General features: G+C 39.9%; 1 protein-coding gene and 1 non-coding gene across 4 annotated transcripts in view; one reads left to right on the top strand and one right to left on the bottom strand.

The window, feature by feature from the left end:
- The window catches only part of Prkdc (protein kinase, DNA-activated, catalytic subunit), a 181506-nt gene that overhangs the window by 131223 nt on the left and 25388 nt on the right, over nt 1–24895 (top strand). For all 3 annotated transcript variants that reach the window (XR_004769996.1, XM_027413432.2, XM_027413434.2), the window contains exons 63-73: nt 1816–2021; nt 4829–4967; nt 5847–6035; nt 6645–6869; nt 8721–8829; nt 12023–12134; nt 14725–14914; nt 18027–18201; nt 20145–20338; nt 22141–22345; nt 22956–23101. Coding sequence is in view for 2 of the 3 variants with exons in the window: in XM_027413432.2 (XP_027269233.1) it covers nt 1816–2021; nt 4829–4967; nt 5847–6035; nt 6645–6869; nt 8721–8829; nt 12023–12134; nt 14725–14914; nt 18027–18201; nt 20145–20338; nt 22141–22345; nt 22956–23101 (1890 nt within the window). In the remaining variant the exon portion in view is untranslated. The remainder of the gene's footprint in view (nt 1–1815; nt 2022–4828; nt 4968–5846; nt 6036–6644; nt 6870–8720; nt 8830–12022; nt 12135–14724; nt 14915–18026; nt 18202–20144; nt 20339–22140; nt 22346–22955; nt 23102–24895) is intronic.
- Nucleotides 15865–16009, bottom strand: LOC113835477. Its single transcript, XR_003485043.1, has one exon. It is a non-coding gene; the product is annotated as a small nucleolar RNA SNORA67 (small nucleolar RNA).

Genomic DNA, 24895 nt, shown 5'->3' with positions numbered 1-24895 from the left:
TGGTTGCAGCATAGAACTCAGCATAAATACACTTAAGTACACTTACCAGATTATCATATTAGCAAATGTCTCTGAGCCAGCAAGAAAGCTCCACAAGAAAAGGCACTTGCCACCAAACCTGATCACTGAGTTTGATCCCCAGAACCCACATGATAGAGGAGAGATAACCTCCACAGGCATGCACATGTTACACATTTGCCCATTCGTGTGTGTGTGTGTGTGTGTGTGTGTGTGTGTGTGTGTGTGTGTGTGTGTGTGTATACTACATACATACATACATACATATATATATATATATATATAATAGATATACATGAATATAATTTTTTAAATCTTTAAAATGGTTTTAGGAGATAGAGAGAAGAGAACCTGAATTTAGTTCCCAGCTTCCAAGTCAGGTGACCCAGAACTGCTTGTAAATACAGCTCTAGGGGATCCAATACCTACTTCAGGCCTCGGTGGGTACCCAAAGACACATAACATGCACTCACAAAGACATATACACATACAGTAAAGGAAAAATATTTTTAAAATTTTAGCATTTTTCCATTTTTATTGGTTTTAATACATTTTTAATTAAAATAGAATTATATCTTTCTCTCTTCCCTTCCAACCCTCTTTTTCTTTGATTATTATTATATGTATTTGTATGCATAAATTTATCAGTTCAATCTGCTGAGTCAGTTTTTATCATTTGTGTATATATGGTTTCAGGGATGACCACTTTATATAGGATAACCAATAAGGGACACATCCCTGGGAGAGAGTCTAATTCTCTCTCTCTCAACAGTCATTCATTACCTGTAGTTCTTTGTCTAGGGGTGGACCTCAAGCAATTACTCCCCCACCCTTCCATGTTATTATGTCTCTGTGATGGTCTCCATTTTCTGTAGTGAGAAGCTTCCTTGATGAGGGGTGGTAGCTACACTTATCTGTGACTATAAAGATAAGATTTGGAATATAATAAGGAATTAATGCTGGTCTAGTGAAATGGCACTAGTAGTTTTTTTTTTTTTTTTCTAATATGCATGATCTTACTGGCATAGAAAGTTGTTTAGGTTTCTAGTACCAGGCATGGTTTCTCTCCTATTGAGTGAGCCTTAACTCTAATTAAACAGCTGTTGGTTACCACCAGCATATGAATATTTTCTGTGTCTTAAGCATAAAAGTTTATTGGCTGAAGTGTAACTTTATTTGGACTTTCTTTCTTGTGTTAGTATTCCTTTCTAAGGATGACAGACATATTTGTTTGATTGCTTTGGAAAATTTCTAGTCTTCATCTTGGCAGCCACATGGGCAGTAGATGCTATATGTGTTACAATTTCAAGGGGAGCTTCTTAGGGTATTATACAAGTCCAGATGTGTGTGTAGAGAGGTGCATGTACACACAAGTCTGTTTGGAGTGCTGTTACAGTGAACATTCTTCTGGATAGTGAGTTGAGGGTATTTCTCATAACTTTGTTTATAAGTCATTGTAATAATTCATAAAACCATCTTTGCAAATATCATTTAAAAAGTTAGCCTCTTAACAAACTGAAGCTAAGTGCATAAATAGTCCTATAAATTGAAGGGTTTTTTTTTTAGAATGCTTGCATTTGAAATGTGAGAACAAAAGGTTATTTTTTCCCTTTGCAGAAATTGAATGTGGATAAGAATTTTGCTAATAGAATTGCACAGATGCACTTTTGTGACTTCACTGTCTACCACTACTGCTCAGGCCAAAGTCGTTTCTCTTATGTTTAATAAAACGAAGCAATCACTTGTGATGATGTCACCCAAATCCTATAGGCTAAACAGCTATATGTGGTTTTATAGGAAATCTGTTGCCAATACCCAGGTTTGCTGAGTCTTGACCCAGCTGCTGTTCGAGTGGGCTGCCTGGCCAGTCTGCAGCAGCCTGGAGGTATCCGTCTTCTGGAAGAGGCACTACTTCGCCTAGTGCCGGACGAGCCACCCATCAAACGAGTCCGGGGCAAGACTTGCTGGCCTCCTGATGTTCTGCGGTGGATGGAACTAGCTAAGTAAGTTTGGAATGGATCATTCTTGGGAGAACAGTAAATCAACCAAAGTAAAACAATAAAAACTTGGCTTTATTTTTATGAAAAATGAGCTGGTAAGGAGGCTGAAGAGATGGCACAATGGTTAGAACTTGCTCATAGCAAGGACTGGAGCTCAGGTTCCTAGTACCCGTGTTGGACAGTTTATAACCACCTATAAATCCAGCTCCATGGTAGCCAACACTATTCTGGCCAACAGACACACAGACAAATGATCGTTTTTTGTTTGTTTTGTTTTGTTTTTGTTTTTTTCTTGTGGTATTGAACTGGTGAAACATTTCAGTATGAGTTTTAGTCCATGTGTCGAATGGCTGCCATGAAAAGAAATATTTTGCTTAAAGAAGAAACATTGATTATCCATGTCATTTTAATCTGTTACATAGTTGTCTATATTCGTTACTATCTAGTACACTTAACCTCCTTGTTAGTTATCTGTAATTTATAGTTCCTAATGGTTCCTGACATTTTTTCAGCTTTGCTAAGATGAATAATGGATGACTCATTATTTTCAACAGTACTCAAAATTGCAGAAACTCTTTAATCCAGTACTTTACTTGGAAATACAAATTCTGCTTTATAGTATACCATTTTGTATGTCTTTGGTTTTAACATGTGAAAGCCTAGCCTAATCTTGAGAAGGATGTTAAGTCAGAATTCAGAGGGCTCAGGGGTAAAGGCACTTGCCATACAAACTTGATGACTGCAGTTCAATCCCCAGATCCCACTTTCCACAGAACATTTTCTGAGAGTTGTGGACTGACTTCCACATGCATGCCATCCCCCACCACTCTCTCTCTCTCTCTCTCTCTCTCTCTCTCTCTCTCTCTCTCTCTCTCTCTCTCTCTCTCTCTCTCTCAATAAAAATTTTAAATCAGTTGGCCAACTTTTAGTGAAAAGATAGTAAAAATACTTTCACCATTATCATCAGTCAGTGTGTTAATTGCACTGTGACTTTGTAAAGCAGTATGCTAGGCACAGAAGGAGAAGTAGATTAGAGAGACATTAATCACAGACAGGGTTGTAGCTCAGTGGTGCAGCACTTGGTTGACATGTGTGAGTCCCTAGGTTCAATCCCTGATACTGCAAAAAGTGAAGAGTCTCAAGGAAAAAACATACATACTTTTCAAGATAATTAACGTGGACAATGAGAGTGCTGAGGCGGGAAAGATACAGGGCCAGGCCAATCCAAAGAATACATCCTGGTAGGAGCCATCATTTCCTACTGCTTCAGATATGTGATTGAACAATAGGTGACATCTTGTATCAGTGTTTTCATGGAATAAGAACATTCATACACACAGAGAGAAAGAGAGGCGCAGCGGGAGGTGGGTCAGAGGCAGGCATTATGAAGCATAAATGTAAAAGCACTTGGGAGGCTGAGGCAGGATGATCTCTGAGGTCAGTAACAGAACCATGTCTATTCAGTTTTCTCTAAGTTTGGATTTAGTGGGTCCATGATTCATAGGGCTTCTGCACAACTTGCTGCTCATGTCTTCCTCTCTTCCCTTAGTCCTTGGGGAGGAAAAAAAAAAAAAAAAAAACTAAGGCTTTATAAAAGCTAGGCAAGTACTTTTCCCACTAAATTAAAGCCTGAGAAATTCCACCTCTTCTCTCCCCCACCCCCATCCCACACGATAATGGAGACAAGATCTTGATAAGTTGATCACACTGAACTTGAGCTCACCATGTAGCCCTAAGCTAGGCTAAGATTTGTAACCCTCCTTCCTCAACCCCTTCAGCAGCAAAGATTCCATCCATACACCAACTTTCCCAACCAAAGTTTGATTGCTATGGGAGATTCAGGATCCAGGACATGAACCAGAAAGCAGGAGGACAAGTGAGGAAGTAGTCTCAGGTGGCTAATCTGCTGATGACTGTCCTGGGGAAAAAAAAAATTAGATTAGGGTTTGAGAAGAAACTTCCCAACTTGAGAATTTCATAGTGATGCAATCTTGTTTTAACAAAGTTTGCTGTGTTACCCAGGATTCATGTCCCCTTGCCTCACCCTTCTGGTATTAGGATTGTAGACATGTAACACTATGCTGGGCAAGCCAGATTTTTATTAAGATGAAAAGATGAATAAGTGTCCTAACAAATATTAAGGAAAATTTTTGTGCCTAAAATATAGTTCCTAGAGCATAGACTAAAACATCAATAGGGTGAGAGTTATCTTCCAGCTTTTCCTTAAGGCTAAACAGTAACTCCAAATGGACCACCTGCAGAAGCTTATTTAATGAAACCTTCTACATTATGGACTTTTCATATTTTCAGGTTTATTCTTTAGACAGGGTCAATATAGTACAGTGTAGACTAGCCTCAAATTAGTGACTCACTTAACTCCCAGCTTTCCTGATTTTTTTTTTCAAATGCACATTAGAATAACTTGTGCTTTGAGTTAACTAAAGAAGTAAAACTTAAAGGGAACCTCAAAACTGCTTAATTTTATATTTCCAGCAAAATAAAAATACTGCTTGAATTCGGGAATGGTAGTGCATGCCTTTAATCCCAACACTCTGGGAAGGCAGAGGTAGGTAGATCTCTGTGAGTTCAAAGCCAGCCTGCTCTACCGAGTGAGTTCCAGGATAGCCAGGGCTGTTACGCAGAGAAACCCTGAATCGAAAAAACAGAAACAAAAAAAGTACTTGTCAACTTTGATAAATATTTGATATCTTCATTCAACATTAATGAAAGTTGTGTGAATACTTTTTTTAATATGATATTGGTTTGCTTGTTATTTATTTATTTATTCCTTTTTTTTTTTTTTTTTAAAGACTGTACCGGTCAATTGGGGAGTATGATATCCTCCGTGGCATTTTTAGCAGTGAGTTAGGAACAAAGCAGGACACTCGAAATGCACTATTAGCAGAAGCCAGAAGTGATTATTCTCAAGCTGCTAAGCTGTATAATGAGGTAAAAACAATCTCTGGCAAATTTGTCAGTTACTTAAACACCTTGGCTCTGTACATTTAAAAAGAACTGTTAGCTTTAGTATTAAAGATTACTAACCAAAGGTGATTTATGACATAATTGTTACTGTGTCGTGCTTTTTTTAAGTCACCATTGAAAAGACAACATTTCATAAACTGCCAATCACAGAACACTATACAGAACTTCTATGACCGCTGTTATGTTTACAATTTCTATTTGGGTATTGTTTTCTTTCACTTAGAAAAAGTATGATAAAGTGAAATAGACTTTGATTTTTCCTGTAATTTGGCTTTGTATGTTTTATTTCATTTCAAGTTGGCAAAGATAATAGGTGTCAGACTTTAGGATCTGCTGCTTATAAAACTATTGAGTGTGTGATCTTAGCTTTGAAACATAAAACAGTATGCAAATGTCCTCACATTATTTTTTAAGACTAAGAACATATTAAGTGATTATAAGTCTTGACTTAAAGCAAATTATGCATCACTTAATTTCCTGGTAAGTTTATCAGTGGGATAACTTTCTTTTCATTAGTATCTTTTTGAGTGTTGTTTTGGCTTGATTGGTTTGGTTTGGTTTGGTTTGGTTTGGTTTTTAAGACAAGGCCACACTTTTTCGTGGTAGCTGTTCTGGGGCTCACCTCCTGAGTGCTAGGTTTCAGGTGCATACCACTACACCTGGAAAGTTCCTTTTTTTTCTTGTTCCATTCATTGTTATTTTGAATATTATATCGTTTTTTTCACATTGCCATGAATCCGAAATGATTGTCTTTAGTATTGTGTTATAATATCCTTCTTTTAAAAATGTATTTGCATCTATGTTCTTTTCAACTCCAGAAAATAACCCTTCTTTTTCTGCCAGGCTTTAAATAAACAGGAGTGGGTGGATGGTGAACCCACAGAGGCTGAGAAGGAGTTTTGGGAACTGGCATCCCTTGACTGTTACAACAACCTTTCTGAGTGGAAAGCACTTGAGTACTGTTCTACAACCAGTATAGGCAGTGAAAACCCTCTAGACCTAAGTAAAATGTGGAGTGAACTGTTTTACCAGGTGTGTAGAATTATTTTTCAGTAACTGAAGTAAATGTTTTAGATGGGTTTCCCAGTTACTAAAACTACTTTAAAAATTTCCAAGATTAAGATAGCAGTTCTGAAGCCCTTGGATTGTCAAACTCCATGGTGTTAAACTTCATATCACTTTTTAGCTAGCCATTTCAAAATAAATGGGATGTTTTTTTACAGTAGATATTTATCTCTGATATAACCACATGGAAGAATATTTCCTGTGGTCTTTTATGCTACTGAGAAGGCTATCTGCATCATGACCACCCAAGGTTGCAGTTTCAGGCCCTCCTGCACCCATGCTGCTACCTTCTTGTGCTGTAATTCCTCAGTTTATGTGCAGTATGCACAGTGTCTTCCAACTTCAGGGAGAGCCCATTCTTCTGTAGCAAGTGCCTTCATATTTTGTGATTAGAAAATAATTCATGTTAGATGAACTTGTTTTTAAAATTATAGTTTGAGGTTACAACATGAGATACCATTATTTTGGTTCTCAATCTTAAACTGTAAAATTATTACAATAAATATTTCAGGTAGAAATAGTTGCATTCATTCAAATTGGCTTTCAACATTGATAGGTATTATTGTTGTTCTGCAGGAGATGTATCTACCATATGTTATCCGAAGCAAACTGAAGCTCCTGCTTAATGGAGAAGGCAACCAGTCTCTGCTGACGTTTGTGGATGAAGCCATGCACAAGGAGCTGCAGCAGACAGTCCTGGAGCTTCATTATAGTCAGGAGCTGAGTCTCCTTTACATCTTGCAAGATGATATTGACAGAGCCACATACTACATTAAAAATGGCATTCAGATTTTCATGCAGGTAAGACAGATGGATCTATGTGATGTATACTGTTTTATAGTAGTTTTAAGTCTCAGTAATCACACACATGTACACATACACACACATGCACACACACACACACACACACACACACACACACACACACACACACACACACACAAACACACACACAAAGGACCAACCAAAACCGTCTGTGTGCTCTTTGTATTACCTGTTCTTTTTTGTTGTTGTTTTTTGTTTTCAAGGCAGGGTTTCTCTGTAGCTTTGGAGCCTGTCCTGGAACTCACTTTGTAGACTAGGCTGGCCTCAAACTCAGAGAGATCTATCTGTCTCTGCCTCCTGAGTGCTGAGATTGAAGGCATACACCATCAAACCTGGCTTATATTACTGTTCTCTCTTTGGATTTTTCTAATAGTACTCTTTACTCATCCTTTGTCTCAATTTTTTTTCTGCACTGTTATAAATGTTCTACATTTTGTTACTTATTTAGTTCAGTCTTTCTCATATTGCAGAGAATAATTTTCTCTGTAGAGTAGTTGTATAGAACTTTAGTTGATCTATGAATAAATGCATAGACTAATCTAATCTCTCTGGGTGCCCACAGTGCAGATTGACATCTCAGTAATATAAGAGGCAACAGGTGGTTGTATCAGGGAGGTTAATACTTGTTTTAAGATACATTCCATTTACTTTGAAAGGACTAGCTAAAAGTAATGTAGGATTTAACACCAATGAATTTAACTGGGAAATCAGAAATGTGTCCTATTTGTTTTCTGCCCTTTTTGTTTGTTTGTTTTCTCAGTTGTCTGTTAACATGCTTCTTTGTGAACCACTAACAGTCTACCAACATTAGTCATAGAAATATAGTCTTTTTTGTTTTTGTTTTTATCATTTTAAAGTAAATTAGTAAACTGACTAGAAAGACTTGGTTTCAGGACTAGAGAGATGGCTCAGTGGAGAAAGCACTTGTTAGCATGAGGACCCAGTTCAGATTCCCAGGAGCTGTGTAAAACTAGATATGGTAGCACATATCTGTAACCTCAGCACTCCTCTGATGAAATGGGAGATGGAGGAGAATTCCTAGAAGCTCTTATTCCACATACTTCTAGGAGAGAATATCAGTTGAGGAATTGCCTCCATCAGATTGGTCTATGAGCATGTCTGTGGGGCATTTTCTTGACTGGTGACTGATGTGGGAGGGCCCAGCCCACCAGGTGGTACCACCCTGGGCAAGTGTTTCCAGATTGTTTAAGAAAACAAGCTGAGCATACTATGGGAAGCAAGCCAGTAAGCAGCATTCATTCATTCTTCCATGGTCTCTGCTTCAGTTCCTGCCTCCAAGTACCTAATTTGACTTTCCTTGGTGATGGACTGTAACCTATAAGCCACATAAATCTTTTCCTCCCCAAGTTGCTTTTGGGCATGATATTTTATTGCAGCAACATAAAATTAAACTAGGGCAGTCCAGCTAACATGGTGTACACACCATCCAAGGAAGGAGGGCAAGGACTTACACTCAAGGTTGTCCTCTGACCTCCACACACATGGTATGCTTCTACTCTCACTTACACATACACACACACAAAAATGAAATAAAAAAGAATTGGTTTCTGTGCTTCACAGTTTTGTATTATAAGATTAAAGTTTTGTACAGATTAGGAGCATAGCTTGCAGAAGAGTATTTGCCTACTATGTAAATAGACCTGGAATAGATCCTTACTAGAAGAATAGGTAGACAGATGATAGATAAAACAAGAAATCTGACAGCCAGATTATACTGATCTTACTGCTATACCATGTTTTTGTAAATCATTAAGTTTTAAGTAGTATATTGCCTTTATAACCAGGCCAATGTCTTTTTTTTTCCAGAATTATTCTAGTATCGATGTCCTCTTACACAGAAGTAGGCTTGCCAAATTACAGTCTGTGCAAACTTTAGCTGAAATTGAGGAGTTCCTCAACTTTATAAGTAAACATGGTAAGTTTTAAGTCAACATTTTTTCCTTTCTAATTGTGGAAGAGTTTTAACACCTGAATTTCTGCTTATTGAAACAAAACTTAATGTGTGGGGTGTAAACTGCCTTGAATGCGTCCTAAAAGTACACCTGGTAAGATGACTGAATGAAGCATTTAAAATAGTCCAGCACTGTTGTTCCAGGAACTGGAAATACAAAGCCAAACAAAATACTGACAGCTTGAAGTGCTCAGAGTTTTTTCCAGGATTGGACCTGGAGGCTCCTGAAGGCGGGGCCTAACTGCAGTGTAGAAGAGAGGGGCCTGTAGAACCCTTTCCAGAGGATCACTACCATGATAGAGGCCTCACTGTCCAAAATGGGGTTGGAGTGGTGAGTCTGAGGAGACAGTGGGAGGAGCTGGCAGGTTGTGGACAGTACAGGTCATATAGGTCCGTGCACCACCAACAGTAGATTTTCTTCTCATTACTCTGAAAAGCCATACCAGAGTCTAAGAGAGTACATCTTTTTATAAGGGAAACATCTTCATTCTAAATCTGTTTCTTTTGAATATTACAAATGATTTATCAAATGTTTTTCATAGCTTGTTCATTGTTCCCTGTCTTAAACTTAAAGAAGTATTATATTTTTTAAACCATCTGAATAATATGTAATTATTAAGTACTTTCTACAGCAAAGGACTTATGTTATTTATTTAAGTGCTTTTATTTATTTATTTGCTTATTTTTAGGTCCCTTCCACAGTTTCCCCTCCCTCCTCTTCTCCCAGTCTCTTTCCCCACCCCACTCTGTTCCCACTTCCCCAGTCCACTCCTAGTCTGTTTCTGTTTAAGAAAGGGTAGGTCTCCCATGAGTACCAACAAAAAATGACATAGCAAGTTGCAGTAAGACTGAGTGCTTCCCCATGTATCAAGGCTGAGCAAGGTGACCCAGTATGAGGAGTAGATTCCCAGTGGCTCAGCAGTTAAGAGCACTGGCTGCTCTCCTAGAGGTCCTGAGTTTGATACCAACAACTACATGGAGGCTCACTATCTATAATATATATATATATATATATATATATATATATATATATATATAAATAATATCTTTTTTAAAAATTCAAACAAAATACTCTGATCATAGTTTCTACTTATCCAACTCCGTCCAGATCCTTCCCACCTCCCACCCACCTAATGGCACACCTCTTTTTCTGTATTTATAAAAGAAATTAGCAACAGCAACAAAAAAAGAAAATAAAATTTTAAAAGGAAAGTACACACAAACCTAAAAAAGACAGACAGAAACCATAATATATAACAAAAGGCCAGAAAGACATAAAATACCCAAAGAAAATAGTATGAGTCATAAAGTCAATAAAATACCATTAAGTTCCTTTTGTGTTATCATCTACTGCTGGTCATGGAACCAATCCTGAATGATGGTTGATATATCCAGTGAGACTCGATTAGAGAGAGTCTTTACAAGCTGTCAATTGCATATAGCTTCTTTGTTAGGAGTGGGAGATCATATCCCCTTCTTCCTGTCACTACTGGGACCGTATTTGACTTGAACCTGTACAGACTGAGTGCATACTGCCACAGTCTCTGTGAGTTCATGTGTGTGTCAGTCCTGTTTCATCTGGAAGACAGTTTCCTTGGAGCTAGCCATCCATTCTGGCTCTTAAAATCTTTTCACCTCCTCTTCTACATAGGTCCCAGAGCCCTAAGTGGAAAGGTTTGATGAAGACATCCTGTTTAGGACTGAGAGTTCCAAAAATTCTCATTCTCTGCAGATTGTCCAGTTGTGGGTCTCTGTTTATATTCCCCTCTATTGAAAGAGAAAGCTTTTCTATCAGACATCATGTCTATAGTGTTTCCTTCAGACTCACATTCCTAAGAAGTTCTTGCTGTCTACTACTGTGGTTGGTATATGCCCGAGAGTGGTGTAGCTGAATCTTGAGGCAGGTCAATTCCCATCTTCCTGAAGAATTATCACTGATTTCCATAGTATCAGCACAAGTTTGCACTCCCATCAGCTATGGAGGAGTGTTCCTCTTACTCCACATCCTCTCCAGCATGTGCTGTCACTTGTGTTTTTGATCGTAGCCTTTCTGACAGGTGTGATGAAATCTCAAATTATGACTTGCATTTTCCTCATGACTAAGGATGCTGAACAATTCTTTGCCTCTTAGCTATTTGTGTTTCATCTTTTGAGAACTGTGTTTTGTTTTGTACCCCCATTTTTAAATTTTCTTTACTTTTTTTCTTTCTTTCTTTTTTTTTTTTTTTGGTTTTTCAAGACAGGGTTTGTCTGTGTAGCTTTGGAGGCTGTCCTGACACTCGCTCTGGAGACCAGGCTGGCCTCGAACTCACAGAGATCCACCTGCCTCTGCCTCCCGAGTGCTGGGATTAAAGGGGTGCGCCACCAGCACCTGGCTTAATTTTCTAGCAACTTTATGAGATGTAGAGTTTTTCTTCCCTTTTTATGGTGTCCTAGAGGTTAACTAAATTGTATAAAGTGGTGCAGGTTAGGTTAAACCTAGGGCCATCTGAACTAAAGGTATTTTTAACTACTGCTTCCCAACTATAGAAAGACTGTAAATGTTACCGTGTGAAATCTCAAAATTGTGAGGATTGTTTTGAAGCTAGATTGTTTTAGATATCAGACCATGTGCTCTACATGAGATGGGCTGAGATGTGTGTCCTAAGTAGATACAATGATGAGTACCCAATATAAGCTGTCCATATCCAAACCGTTAATAAGAACTGAGTCACCTTGACCCAGTTCAAATCACTTTGGCCTTCAAGAAAATGCACCATAACACTATGAAAGCATTTCGTTTTCAGTGCTTTTTAAGTTTTGGAATTGCAGATGAAAGAATATATCTGTGGAGAGTGTAAAAAGATTTGTATGTGTTTATTTTCCCCTTTTTTTTTTAATATACTGAAGTGATAGCGTTTACCTTTAAGAATGTATTACATTTGGTATAGTGACATGTAATTCCTTTTGTGAATGAAAGACAAGCTGTTGGGTTTTTTGGTTTGTTGTTTGTTTTTTAATTTGCTATTTTTTTAATTTGTTGTTTTATTTTTAGTTCTTGAAAAATAAGAAATTTGAGTTAGGTTTCTATTTACTAATTCTTATTCTGCTGTCATTGTATTCTGTCATATCTTCTTGTCATTCAGTGGATATGATTAGTCTCTAATATTATTTTTAGGTGATTTATCATCTCCGGGTCCACTTAGGAGACTTCTAAAAACCTGGACAAGCAGATACCCAGATGCTGTGACAGACCCAATGCACATCTGGGATGACATCATCACAAATCGGTAGGATATGGTCTTATTGAGCCAAATGAGGATTCTTTTCTAGAATTGCTAGCATGGTGGTTTTTTGAAACCAAGGCTTATGAGAATGTGGTGGTTAGCATACTGCTCTCATCCTGATCACCTACATAAACTGTTGTAACAGACTTCATGTCTGCAGTGCTTCCTTCTGCCTCACATTCCTAAGAAGTCTTTGCTGTCCACTACTGTGGTTGCAGCCACTGGCTGTGATGTGGGCACCACTGCGTCTGCTTCTCCCTCACAGCAGATAGCAGAGAGGACCGATGTGCAGTGATTCTTTATTGATGTTTTTAAAACTTGGATTTTTACCAGTTGGCCTCTTGCTTCCTACTTCCCATATATGGTTGTTTCAGAGTTCCCCAGTTCTGAGTTCATGTTCTCATCCTGTGCAGACCTAACCCTGTCCATAGCAAGCAGTACTCAGGGATTCCACCCTCAGTATTCTGTTCTATTTTTCATCTTATTACCAAATTTTTTTTTTTTCATTTTACTTTTTATGTCCGTCATGGCTGGAAACATGGCAGCATGCAGGCAGGCATGGTGTTAAAGAAGGATCTTGGCCTGCAGGCAGTGAATTGATGTGAGCTTCTGAAACCTCACAGCCCACCCCACAGTGACACACTTCCTCCAGCAAGGCCACTTCTCCTAATAGTGCCATTCCCTGTGGGCCAATCATTGAAACACATGAGTTTATGATGGCTATCCCTATTCAAACCACCACACTATCCTTGGGAAATACATTTTGTATTTTGCCTAGTTTCTACACACCACAGAGGTAGGCTGCAAGAAGCTCATAGTGCCATCTCAGAGTTAAAAATATTACTTGGCTGGGCAGTGCTGGCACCCCCTTTAATCCCAGCACTTGGGAGGCAGACGCAGGTGGATCATAGTGAGTCGAGGCCAATCTGGTCTACAAAATGAGTTCCAGGACAACCAGGACTATTACACAGTGAAACCCTGTCGCAAAACAAACAAACAAAACTGTTACTTCGGGGGTTGGGGGAGCAGCTCTCTTTCAGGCCTTGTCCTCCCTAATGTGATACAACTCTCCTCCGCTGCCTGAAGTTGGATTAATTCCTCCTCACCTAGGTGAGCCCATCTCACATATGCACATGCGTCCCTATCACATCTGTGATCAAGTGCCTGTTTTTAACATTTGTTGCTTGTCTACAATCTGATTTAAAGCTATGAAAGGTTAAAAACAGTAGTGTTGGGAAGAGGGGCAGGACAAGCTGACTTGGGGCCAGGAGTACTAAGTAGTGTGGTAAGAATAGAAGCACATCGTGGCTGGAAAGGCTGGTGTCTTGGGGGTTTCCAGAAAAGGAAGGAAAATATAGGTAGATAAGAGGCATGCTAGTTTGTCTGACAGTAATGTTTCTAAGAAAATTAGAGAAAGATGGTGTACTGGTAAATGCTAGTAGTCCCAGTTATTTAAGCAGCTGAAATGGAATGATTACTTGAGCCTACAAGTTTGAGATCAGTCTGAATAATATAGCAAGATCCCAACTCCCTCAAAAACAGAGGAGGAGGAAGAGGAAGACGATAGACCTGGCAGAAGAGAAAAAGAGAAGGAAAAAAATAATTAGACCTACATGAAAAACTGGAAGTTACTTGATTAGGGATAAACTGTATATTACAGCTCTTTGCCAGTGCTACTGATACTAATGTAAAATATTACTTGAACAAAATCATATATGTAAATTATAAATATAATGTATGTTTGTATATATATACAAACAAATTGATATATAATTTTAATTCATATGAATTGTATGTAAATTACAATTTATATATATGGTAGTTTACACCTATAATCCCAACACTCAGGGAGCAGAAGCAATAAGATCTTTGCAAGTTTGATGCCAGCCAATTCTAAATATCAAGTTCAAGACCAGCCAGAGCTACATATTAAATCCCTGTCCTAAAAAAAATTTAAGATTTCTAATTATAAAAATGATTATTTGTATTTTAGTATTTAAAAAAATCCCTGAGGATGAATAAGGCAAAGATCCTGGCTGCATGTGCAGAGAAATGAGAATTGGGACAGATCTATTTTTTAACTTTTCAGTTTTTTCTTTTTTCAAGCGGAGTCTCACTGTGTGACACAATGACTGAGCACTCACTGAGAGCCAGGCATGCCTCAACTCAGACTTGGGACGATCCTCCTGCCTTCCCTTCCACATTAAGAGATTACAAATACATACACCATGTCCATACTCAACGGTGACTGTTTATAACCTCCTTATTACTTCACATTGTCTCTGGAAATAGGACCTTAGGTTAGAGATACAAGGACACCAAATGGCTTTTGATCTAAGATACAGTGTGCTGCCCATTCCTTAGAGAGAAACATTTAAATTTAAATGCTTTATTTTATGGAAATGGAGGCACTGAATAAACTCTACAAGTCTTTTAAAATATCTTTGGTACTCTTTCAAGAGTGTGTTTATAAAAGGGAAGAAAAATACTGTATCACAAGCAAAACCTTAATCTGTCCAGTTCTGTGGTGTGATACAGTACAGGGTGGCTTTCATGACTGACATTGAGGCTCACTTTTTCTTGTTTTATACAGCTGCTTCTTCCTCAGTAAGATCGAGGAGAGGCTGACTGCTTCTTCAGGTGATCTCAGTATGAGTGTAGATGAAGATGAAGATTCCCTTGACAGGAGAGAAGTGCATGAGCCAAAGGAAGATGTTCACTCCATGATCCAGAGTTGCAGGTTCACCATGAAAATGAAGATGATAGAAAGTGCATGGAAGCAGGTGCATTCCCTATCTGTACCCCTCTGTGGCCTTATGGGAGCTTCCTGAACTAACTCTTTGCTCAACTTTCCTCTAAAATATGAACCTTAAAAACAATTAGTTGATCTACTTATTCTCTTTATAAAGAAGTAATTTTGGAAGCTAGGATGTAGCTCAGTAGTAGAACTCTTACCGCCCAAAGCCCTGGGTTCAGTACCCAACACTTAGGGAACAAAGTTTGAAGAAACACTATTCACAACCCTCAAGTGTTTATTACAAAACTGTTTATTATTTGAAAATGTTTATTGCCTGTTACTTAAAAAGCAATTAATGCAATGCCTGATTTATATCTGTAGTTGGATGTTTACTCTTTCGTCTTTTTGAGGGGCCTACCACCCAGGTCCCAAATAAATCACAGAGGCTTATTCTTAGTTATGAATGCCTGGCCTTCACTTGGCTTGTTTCTAGCCAGTTTTGCTTTTCTTTTCTTTTCTTTTCTTTTCTTTCTTTCTTTCTTTCTTTCTTTTTTTTTTCCTCAAAAAGTGACATTTATTCAAAGAGAGAAAGAGAAAACAAAACAAAAACAAGATGTCTATCCCTTGGCTCCCTTCCCTCCCCACCTCCAGCTGTTCCTCAGCCCCCCAGGACTGAACCCTGGCTAGGGCCAGGTAGCAGGATACTCCCTCAAATGAGGTCAGCAACATTGAGGGGCATCTTTTCAGTGGAGGTGTTGTAGAATGTCTCAATGTCTCAAAAAGTCCTCTTGTCTTCTTCTATCACCATATTGGTAGCCACACCTTTACAGCCAAAGCGACCACCATGACGAATTCTGTTGATGTAGTTTTCCCTGTTGGTGGGAAGGTCGTAATTGATGACTAAGGAGACCTGCTGCACCTCAATGCCTCTGGCCTAAGTCAAGAAAGATCATAGAGCTGTCAGAGGGTACAGTCTGTCCAAACTGACTTAGGCATACATGTAGGCAGCCAAGGCAGGCAAAGGCAACAAACAAGCATCTCTTGTTCCCCAAAGACCTTAGGCAGGCCACGTTTTCTTCCAAGTTGCTACATTCCTGAAAGGGGCACTAGTCAGCCCCTTGGAGAGGGAATCACCTTGGACCTAGCCAGCATTTCTTAACTTAAATAATCCCATCTATCTTTGGCCTCCCATCTGTCTTCTCTATTCCTGTGTACCTTTCCTTGCCTTCTTACTCCATGTCTAGCTGTAGAACTAGGTTGCTGGGTGGCTGGCTCTTGATGTCCTCTTCCTTCTCTCTGGTTCCCCAATCCTTTCTTTTCAGATTTTTCCTATTTATCCTCTCTGCCTGTCAGCCCTACCTATTATTCTCTCTCCTCCCTTGCTACTGGATATTCAGCTCTTTATTAGACCATCAGATATTTTAGACAGGCACAGTAACACACCTTAAAGTAATATTCTCCAACATGTATCATTTAGAAAAATAGATCCTTGATGCGTATAAATTTTTTAGGTTTAGTTTCTAGATGTCTTGCATTTGATAATAAGATCTTAAGTCTATCAAATATATTAATTATATTTGAATATATTCAGCTTGTTATTTTAATGACCATTCATTGACTGCTATTATAAACTTTCTTTATACCCCTTAGTCTACTATAAATAATTAACAATTCTGTTTTATTGGTTTAAATGCTCATTTATATAATCTTTAATTTGGAGTATATTAGGAGTAGCTTCGAGAATAAAAGAAATTTATTAGTTTCAGTAATTAAGTCATCTGAAAGACTGGCATTAGGCATATCTCAAGTACTTTGTGAAGTGGTCTGCTTCTCTCCCACAACTCGCTGCCTCACATTGCTTTTGTATGTACATGCGCATGGTAAGCACCTTTGCAAGAGGTTTTATCATTGTCTTCTGGGGCTTCACATGGCCCTGACTGCAGCAGGAGAGGCATAGCCAAACTTCTCACTAAGCTGCATGTGCTATGGAGAAGGCTAGAGTGCTAGTCCTCAAGGGACCAGCAGTAAACACTTCCTACTGCTGCTCAACTTCTCCACAGGGAGGAGGAAGTAGAGAATAGGCTCATGATTGAGAGATCTTGTGAGGAACATGGAAAATACCTGCAACTTTGTGTGACACCAGCTTTTCTTTAGCGTTTCTAGACAGTATGTTTGCATGGGAATGATGGCTAGAGATACCAATAATATTAGAGATAGAGAGAAAAATAATGCAGATCTAATAAAGCTCTTTAGAAACTGAGAATGTGCAATTTGAGTTTTGATTCTTTTCATTGCTAAGCCCTTCACTGTACACTAGAAGGTGTTTTGTGGAGCCAACAGATGAACAATTATAGCATTAGTAATAAGAGCTGAAGGACATGCTGTGTGGTGGTAGCGGCAGCGAACGCCCTTAATCACAGCACTCAGAAGGCAGAGGTGTGTGGATCTCTGAGTTTAAGGCTAGCCTGGTGTACAGAGGGCTACGCATAGAAACCCTGTCTCGGAAGACAACAAAAGGACCTAAAGGGCTATACGCTGGGGGCAGGGGCACTTCATTCCTGGGGGAACAGAGAAAGCTTTCTGGAGATTATGTCTACTTAGGAACTAAAGGTGGTAGTCACAACAGGATTTGCATAAGCTTAAGAATTTACTGGGGGTGGGAGTTGTACTGGGTAAAAGGTGAGTTCCTGTGCCTCACTTATAAGGGGAAGGACAGTCTCTGTCCTTGGAGGCATGATGTGCTAGCAACAGGAAACAGGTCAGAAGCAGAACATATAAGATCCAGGAATAACCTCAGATTCTTGGTCTCCTGTGAGGAGGAAAAGTTGGATTTTTGTTTCTACTAATCTGTGAGTACCCCGTAAGAAGCCCCCAGACCCAGGTGGTCAGATACCTATTTCATGATAGCATGTGGTTGTAATGAGGAGAAACCTTTGAAGAAGGGCACAGAATTAGCAGTCTGCTGTGTCTGTGTTGACTGTGCTGACTGGTGCTGGTTGCCATACCCAAGTGGAGGGAAGACAAGAAAAACAGGTCCTTGGGCAGGACACTATTACCTGAGTCTTGTCCTGAAGGCAGTGGATGAGAGTGCAGATTTGAGCCCATTTGGCTACATAATGAGAATCCCAAAACCTTTTCTTTTTGCTCTGTTCATGTAGAAGAATTTCTCACTCGCCATGAAACTCCTGAAAGAGCTGCATAAAGATTCAAAAACAAGAGAGACTTGGCAAGTGCAGTGGACACAGAGTTACTGCCAGCTGAGCCACAGCAAGAGTCGCACCCAGAGCTCCCGGGAACAAGTTCTCACCGCGCTCAAAACCATCCCATTGTTGGGTAATTAGGCTGCTGTTTTCCACATACATTTGAGAACAGTATTTTATATTGTCTTCAAAAGCTTCTTTGTGTAGCTTCATCTGAGAGTTTAAATCTGCCTTAGGAATATTATAGATGACAGTACCACAGAGTGACGTCATCTCCTTAGGAGGAGAGCCAGCTCATCATCCAAACCTAGGGTGTGTCAAATGCAGTACAACATTCAGAGTTACGCTTGCCTTTACAATCAGATGGAAACTGAAACTTTCCCTCTTCGATACTTAACTTCCTGAGGTTTTAACCTCTAAGCATGAGAGGAGAAAAGCTTCCTTGGGCTTGTGTTGGATCTGACACTTCTGCCATTCACCTCACCTCAGGGAATATAGTAGGACTCTGCAGCAGGACAGAACCCTGTCACAGGCTCTGTAAAGATATCATGATAAGGACTGTTTGCTCCACATAGTCCTAGGAACAGAAAACATGTCTAGCACACACATGTGGTAGCACACACCTGTAATTCTAGCACTGAGGAGGCCGAGGCAGGGTAACTGCCACAATTTCAAGACCAGCCAGTGTTACAATATAGGGAGACTGTCGAAAAGGAACAAAAGCAGGCAGAAATGGGAAAGGTAGAAAGTGTTCCTAGGGTTTCTTGAATCATTATGCTGATATTAAGACTATGAGTGCAGTTGTCTGGCATATTTGAGGCTCTCCGTTTGCTTTCTCATGGGCACACTGCTGTGCCGCAGCCCGGAGTTCCTTGCCCAGCACTTGTGTAGTAACCAACAGAACTAGAATGCTTTTGTTTCATAACCTGTACCCCAGAGTATCAATTTAAAAATCTGTTCTGAGTTATTAATGCAAATAAACAAATGTTAATAAGAGCCATTTTCTGTTCTTTACAACATACAAAACTTAGAATTTAACAAAATGTAGATGATACTAGAATAAAAAGGTTATTCCTACTTTTAAACCTTAATTCTGTGGATTTCACTTTTAACATAAAAATATTTTCTATTAGCAAGTTTAAGAAATTCTTTTGCACTGGCATGGGTGAAGGAAAGATGCCCTCCGCCCCCACTTCCACTCTCCTGTTAGTGTCCAAGACAGGTGGAGGAATGTCCCTGGGGTCATAGGATCAGGAGGGCTGTACCTTCCCCTCACCAGCCGCAGTGGCCCCTGTACCTCACCTGGACAACACAATAGGGCTGGCAGTGATGGTGTAGGTGTGAGAGAGCCGACCCTGAGGGCATGAAAGCAGGAGAACTGGACCCACCCCTTGTTCATTGCTGAAAGGTAAATTAGCCGGGACAATGCTGGAGCTCACCCTGGTTTTGAGGACAGGGGAAAACTGCAGCTGCCCAGGCCCAGATCCAGGGTTATGACTTGATGTGTCCCAACATCCACCCCATCTGTGATCTGTTGGAGTGTGTAAAGGTACCTGACCCACAGACCCAAAACTGCAGGATCTCCACAACACAAGGCAACAACAACATATCCAAGAAGAGTCCCAGTGAGGGCCCAGCATCCATACTATAGTAGAAACCAGAGGCCTCGAACCAGACCAATGACTCTTTGCAATGAACACTTGCAAAAAAAGATATATGGACAAAGGGGTTTATTGTGTGACTCACTGTGTCACACTGCAGCTTCCATGATGAGATTTTTAATTCCCCTCTCCTCCTTTTATTCTTCTTAAATTTTGTTTTATTGTGGGGTGTGGGGGGTAACAGGGGCAGAGGGAGGATGCAAAGGGATGGGGAAGTGAATGGGATCCAGATGCATGACGTAAAAAACACATAGAATAAATAAAAAGAAAGTTAAAGAAAAGAAAATTCTTTAATCAGAAACTGAAGCCAGGCTCTTGTCCCTCTAATATATCTTAATAGGGAAGTGGGGGGGTACAAAACTTACTGACTGTGAATTTCTTCTTTTTTAAAACATCATTGTTTTTAATCCAACAGATGATAGTAATATGTCAAGTTACTTCAACAAAAATATCCAGGCCTCTTGTAACCAGAACATTCTCTTGGGGACAACTTTCAGGTTCATGGCTGATGCTCTCAACAGGGAGCCAGCCTGCCTGTCTGACCTGGAAGAAACCAAGGCCAAATCGGTCTTGGCCCTTTCTGGATCTGATGCAGAAAGCACAGAGAAGGTAAGGAAAATAGAAGAGGGGCAGTCCTTCTTGTGCTGTGTGTCTTTTATGTGCTGCCCTCAGGACAAGGCAAAGCAGCAGTTAGAACATTCTTTTGTAGATTTAAAATATGTTTAAAGCCAGGCAGAGTGGCTCACAGATATAAACCTAGCGTTTGGGAGATGCCATGATGCCCAGCCTGAGCTACAGAGTGAGACCTGGTCTTAAAAACACAGCTAAAATGAAATGATTGGCAACTGTCATTTCAAGTTTCTTATGTGGGAAATTGATATAATTCATATTATTTGAATTATACCTTCTTTTCTATCTTGTTTTTTGTTTTGTTTGCTTTTTGAGCCAATGTCATGTGTATCCCAGGCATGTCTTAAACTTGCTTTGTAACCAAGGATGGCTTTGAATTTCTTCTCTCATGTGCTAGGGCTAGAGGTATGTGACACCTCACCCAGTTTATGTGGTACTATGGACTGAACCCATGGCTTCATGAAAACTAAGCAAGAACTCTACCAACTGAACTACATCCCAGGCCCCTGAATAGTATAGGGGATTTGTCATTGTTTTATTGTTTCATTTTCTCCCCTGCTGTGTAACCCTGGCTGTCCTGGAACTAATTATGTAGACCAGGTTTGTAACAATAAGTCTTTCCACCAAGCCACCAGAGTCCTGCTGCCACATGGGCGCTTTTCGCCAGGCCGCCTAAGTTCCGACCGTGGCAACACACAGAAACTTATATTAGGTACAAATGCTGCTTGGCCAATGACTAGTATTTCTCATCTGCTAGCTTAGTCTTAATTATCATAAATCTATATATTTTATAAGACTTATCTTATCAGACACCAGTGGCAAGCGTCCTGTCTTCCCGGGCTCACATGGTAACTCTGTGCTTTCTCTTACCTTTCCCAGAATCCTCCTTGACTCCTAGTCCCACCTATCTTGTTTTCCTATTGGCCAACAGTACTTTATTTATCAACTAATAAGACAATCATATACACAGAAGGACCTCCCCCATCACAGGTTGGCTTGGAACTTAGAACAATCCTTCTACCTCTACATCCAGAATACTGGGATTTCATGCCCAACTTGGTAATACAAATCTTTAAAACAAGCTTTTGTTGGAGTGGTGAGTAATTCTTCCATGAGCTTGTATAGGAAATTTCATCACTAATTCCATTGAGATTATTTTTCCACAAGCTTGCAGGATAAAACAACCCTTTCTGCTTTTGTACTTAGTGATGCTTTGCTTAGTTTGTGGGCAGTTGTGGAGTGGTTGTTTCTTTTAGGTTTTCAGATAATTTTTAATAGGTAGCTTCTTTGTCATCTTCTGTCCTGCCTTAGTGCAGTCATGTGGTCTTGTCTTCTCCCTGTTCAGTGTCACTGATATCTTTGCAGGACATCACTGATATCTTTGCAGGACATGAGCATACAGCACCAGCCTTCATCAATTTTGGGAATCCCAGTGGAGTTCACAGTCTTAGACTGGCCCAGCTCTGTGTGGCTCATTGACTGACTGGCAGGTTCTCTTTAGTTTGTCTGGTTGTTGTATGCTCCAGATTTTACTGGGATTACTTACTGCCTTGCATCTGGGGCACGTGTGCATGCACAGGCAACACACACACACACAAAAAAAAAATTAACATATATTTTGTTTATTTAATTAAAAAGGGGGTCTCACTGTTGACTAGATTGGCATCAAGCTCCTGGGCCCCAGGAATTCCCTTGCCTCAGTTGGGACAGCACACACCACACCTAACTTTTCCATGTTATTTCAAAGCTATTGATGTAGTCATGCATATTCTGATTTCTAGGTAATCTCAGGTCTGTACCAGAGAGCATTCCATTACTTCTCCAAGGCTGTGCAGTTAGCTGAAGAGGAAGACCTGCTTTCCTGCTGGGGCCATGAGGCTGCAGCTGAACAGGCCCATGCTTATATGACACTGGTAGGTTTCTGTGACCAACAGCTCCGAAAGGTAGAAGAGAGTGCATCCAATACTTCACAGAAGAGATGTGCAGGTTAGTATTCTGTATGTAAGCTTGAAAATGTATAGATGCTTTTAATCTCGCATGCCCGTGCGTGCATGAGTGTGTGTATGTTTCAAATAGTTTGCTTTGTTTCATCTTTAGAGATGATAGTATCTCAAAGCAACACAACTGCATACAATAGAATCTGTGTTTATTGGCATTTTTGGAGTTTCAGCCAGCCTTGATAATGCTGGGCAAGAACACCATTGAGATAATACTCCATCCCTTAACTTTTAGAAACAATGTCTCACTGTGTAGCACAGGCTAGCCTGGTACTTGCCATTCTGCTCTGGCTGCTAGCATTGCACCTGACTCATTTGCTTCATGTCACTTATTTTACTTGCCATTTGTTTTTGGTTCATGTGGTTTGCCTCTTGCCTTGGGAATAAATCATCCAGTGGATGCTCTCAGTCCAGGATGAAACTGCTTCCTAAAAGAGTAATCAAATGTGTGTGACATTTCTTGGCTGAAAGAAAAGCGCTGGAGAGGGAACAGTGACAGACTGAAAAAAAGAAGCCAAAAAGGAGAAATTAATCATTTGTCACATTTATGGTGTGTGTGCTAACCAGCACTTTCCTCTTTGCTATCTTTGATTCTGTAGAACTGGAAGCATATCCAGCACTTGTGGTGGAGAAACTGTTGAGAGCATTAAAGTTAAATTCTTCCGAAGCCAGGCTGAAGTTTCCTAGATTACTTCAGATTATAGAACAGTATTCAGAGGAGACCTTAAACATAATGACAAAAGAGGTTGGTATCCTTGACAATGGAAGAGAACTTTTCAGGAATTAAAGACACAGTTTACTTATATCCAGACTCAGTGTGTGTAATACACATGTTCTGGCTTAAAAAAAAAAAGTTTGTGTGTGTACACATGCTACATCATGCATGTGGAGGTAGAGAACAACCTTGGGTATCATTCCTCACCTTCTGCCCTGTTTGTGACTTGATGGGATTCTCCTGTTTCCTCCCACATCCAAAGACTGCAGATGAGTGCTAACATCACATGCGACTTTACATGGGCTCTGAGGACCAGACTTAGCCTTCCTCTCCTAATGTCAGTACAGCAAGTGCTTTGCCCATTGAACCCTCTACATAGCATCACATTATTGCTTTTCCAACCAACACTGAGTTCTGCTATATGCTGAGTATATAGTGGATTAAAGAGTATTAATGCTCATATTTATCTATTTTCCTTTGTGAGTGTAGTAAGAACTATATCTGACCAAGAACCAAATCAGTCAAGGAGGAATATTTCTGGAACAGAGACAGAGGCTTTGTATGGAATTTTGCAGCCCACATGACGAAGCTGCATTCTGTAACATCTGTTGGTATCTAAGCCTACAGAGAGGACTAAGTGAGAACTGAGAGGTTGATGTATGCACATACAACAGCCTGCAGCTACCATACCCTTATTCCATGGCTTACTTGAGGATACATATGCTGGCCATGCCCTTGTCCTGTGAGTTCTATCTGTATAAGGAGGCTCCATCTGTAAAAGAATAGGGCCATCTGAAATGTCCCTTCATATTTTTATGGATTTATAACTAGAAAATAGACCCAAACATTGACTTGAAAATAAGAATTCAGGAAGGACTAGCTGGTACCTACTACTTTATGCAGCAAAATCTTGTGTTTTGTTTGTGTGTATGAGTGCTCAGGCTAAAGATCCATTTCCTGTGTCTTCCTCAACAGCTTTCCATATTAAGTTTTGAGACAGAGTCTATCCTTGAACCTGGAGCTTGCGAATTTGGCTAGACTGGCTGGCCAGCAAGCCCTTATCTCCCCCTGTCTCTGCTCCCTAGCACTGGGATTACAGGTCCATGCTACTGCACCAGATTTTTCCATAGGTATTGGGGACTGAACTCAGTTCTTTTTTTACCAACTGAGCCATCTCCCCAGCTCTGTGTAACAAAATCTTAGACAGTGTTCGTCTGTAAGCCCTGAGGATTGCCAGGCTGTCAGGTCTTTAGTTCCATGAGGACCTACTGTACTGTCAGGTCTTTAGTTCCATGAGGACCTACTGTACTGTCAGGACTATAACCCCATGGGAACCTACCATACTATCAGGACTGTAACCTCATGAGGACCTAACAATTCATAAAATACAGTAAGTAAAATAGGATAGGTGTTACAAGAGTGAGGTAAATTGGTCTTTATTACTTTTATATTCCTGTGATAAGACATCATGTACAAGGCAATTTATAGAAGACAGTGTTTTTGGAGGGCTTCCGGTTTCAGGGATTAAAGTCCATGACCATAACATTTGGGAGCATGGCTGCAAGCAAGCAGACATGGCATGACACTGGAGCAGTAGGTAAGAACTCACTTCTTAGGAAACATCCACAGTGCGGACAGGGAGCACACTGTGAATGGTGGGAGCCTTTTGAAAATCTCCACCCCAACATACCTCTTCTAACAAGACTGTACTTCCTAATCCTGCCTCGACAGTTCTACCAATTGGGGACCAGGCATTCAAATATATGAGCTTATGGGGGCCATTCTCATTCAAACCACCACAGCAAGTATGATCCCATTCTTCGA

This window comes from Cricetulus griseus, chromosome 4 (genome assembly GCF_003668045.3).
Source record: "Cricetulus griseus strain 17A/GY chromosome 4, alternate assembly CriGri-PICRH-1.0, whole genome shotgun sequence".
In the NCBI taxonomy this organism is placed as follows: Eukaryota; Metazoa; Chordata; class Mammalia; order Rodentia; family Cricetidae; genus Cricetulus; species Cricetulus griseus.
This window is presented reverse-complemented; position numbering and strand designations above follow the sequence as displayed.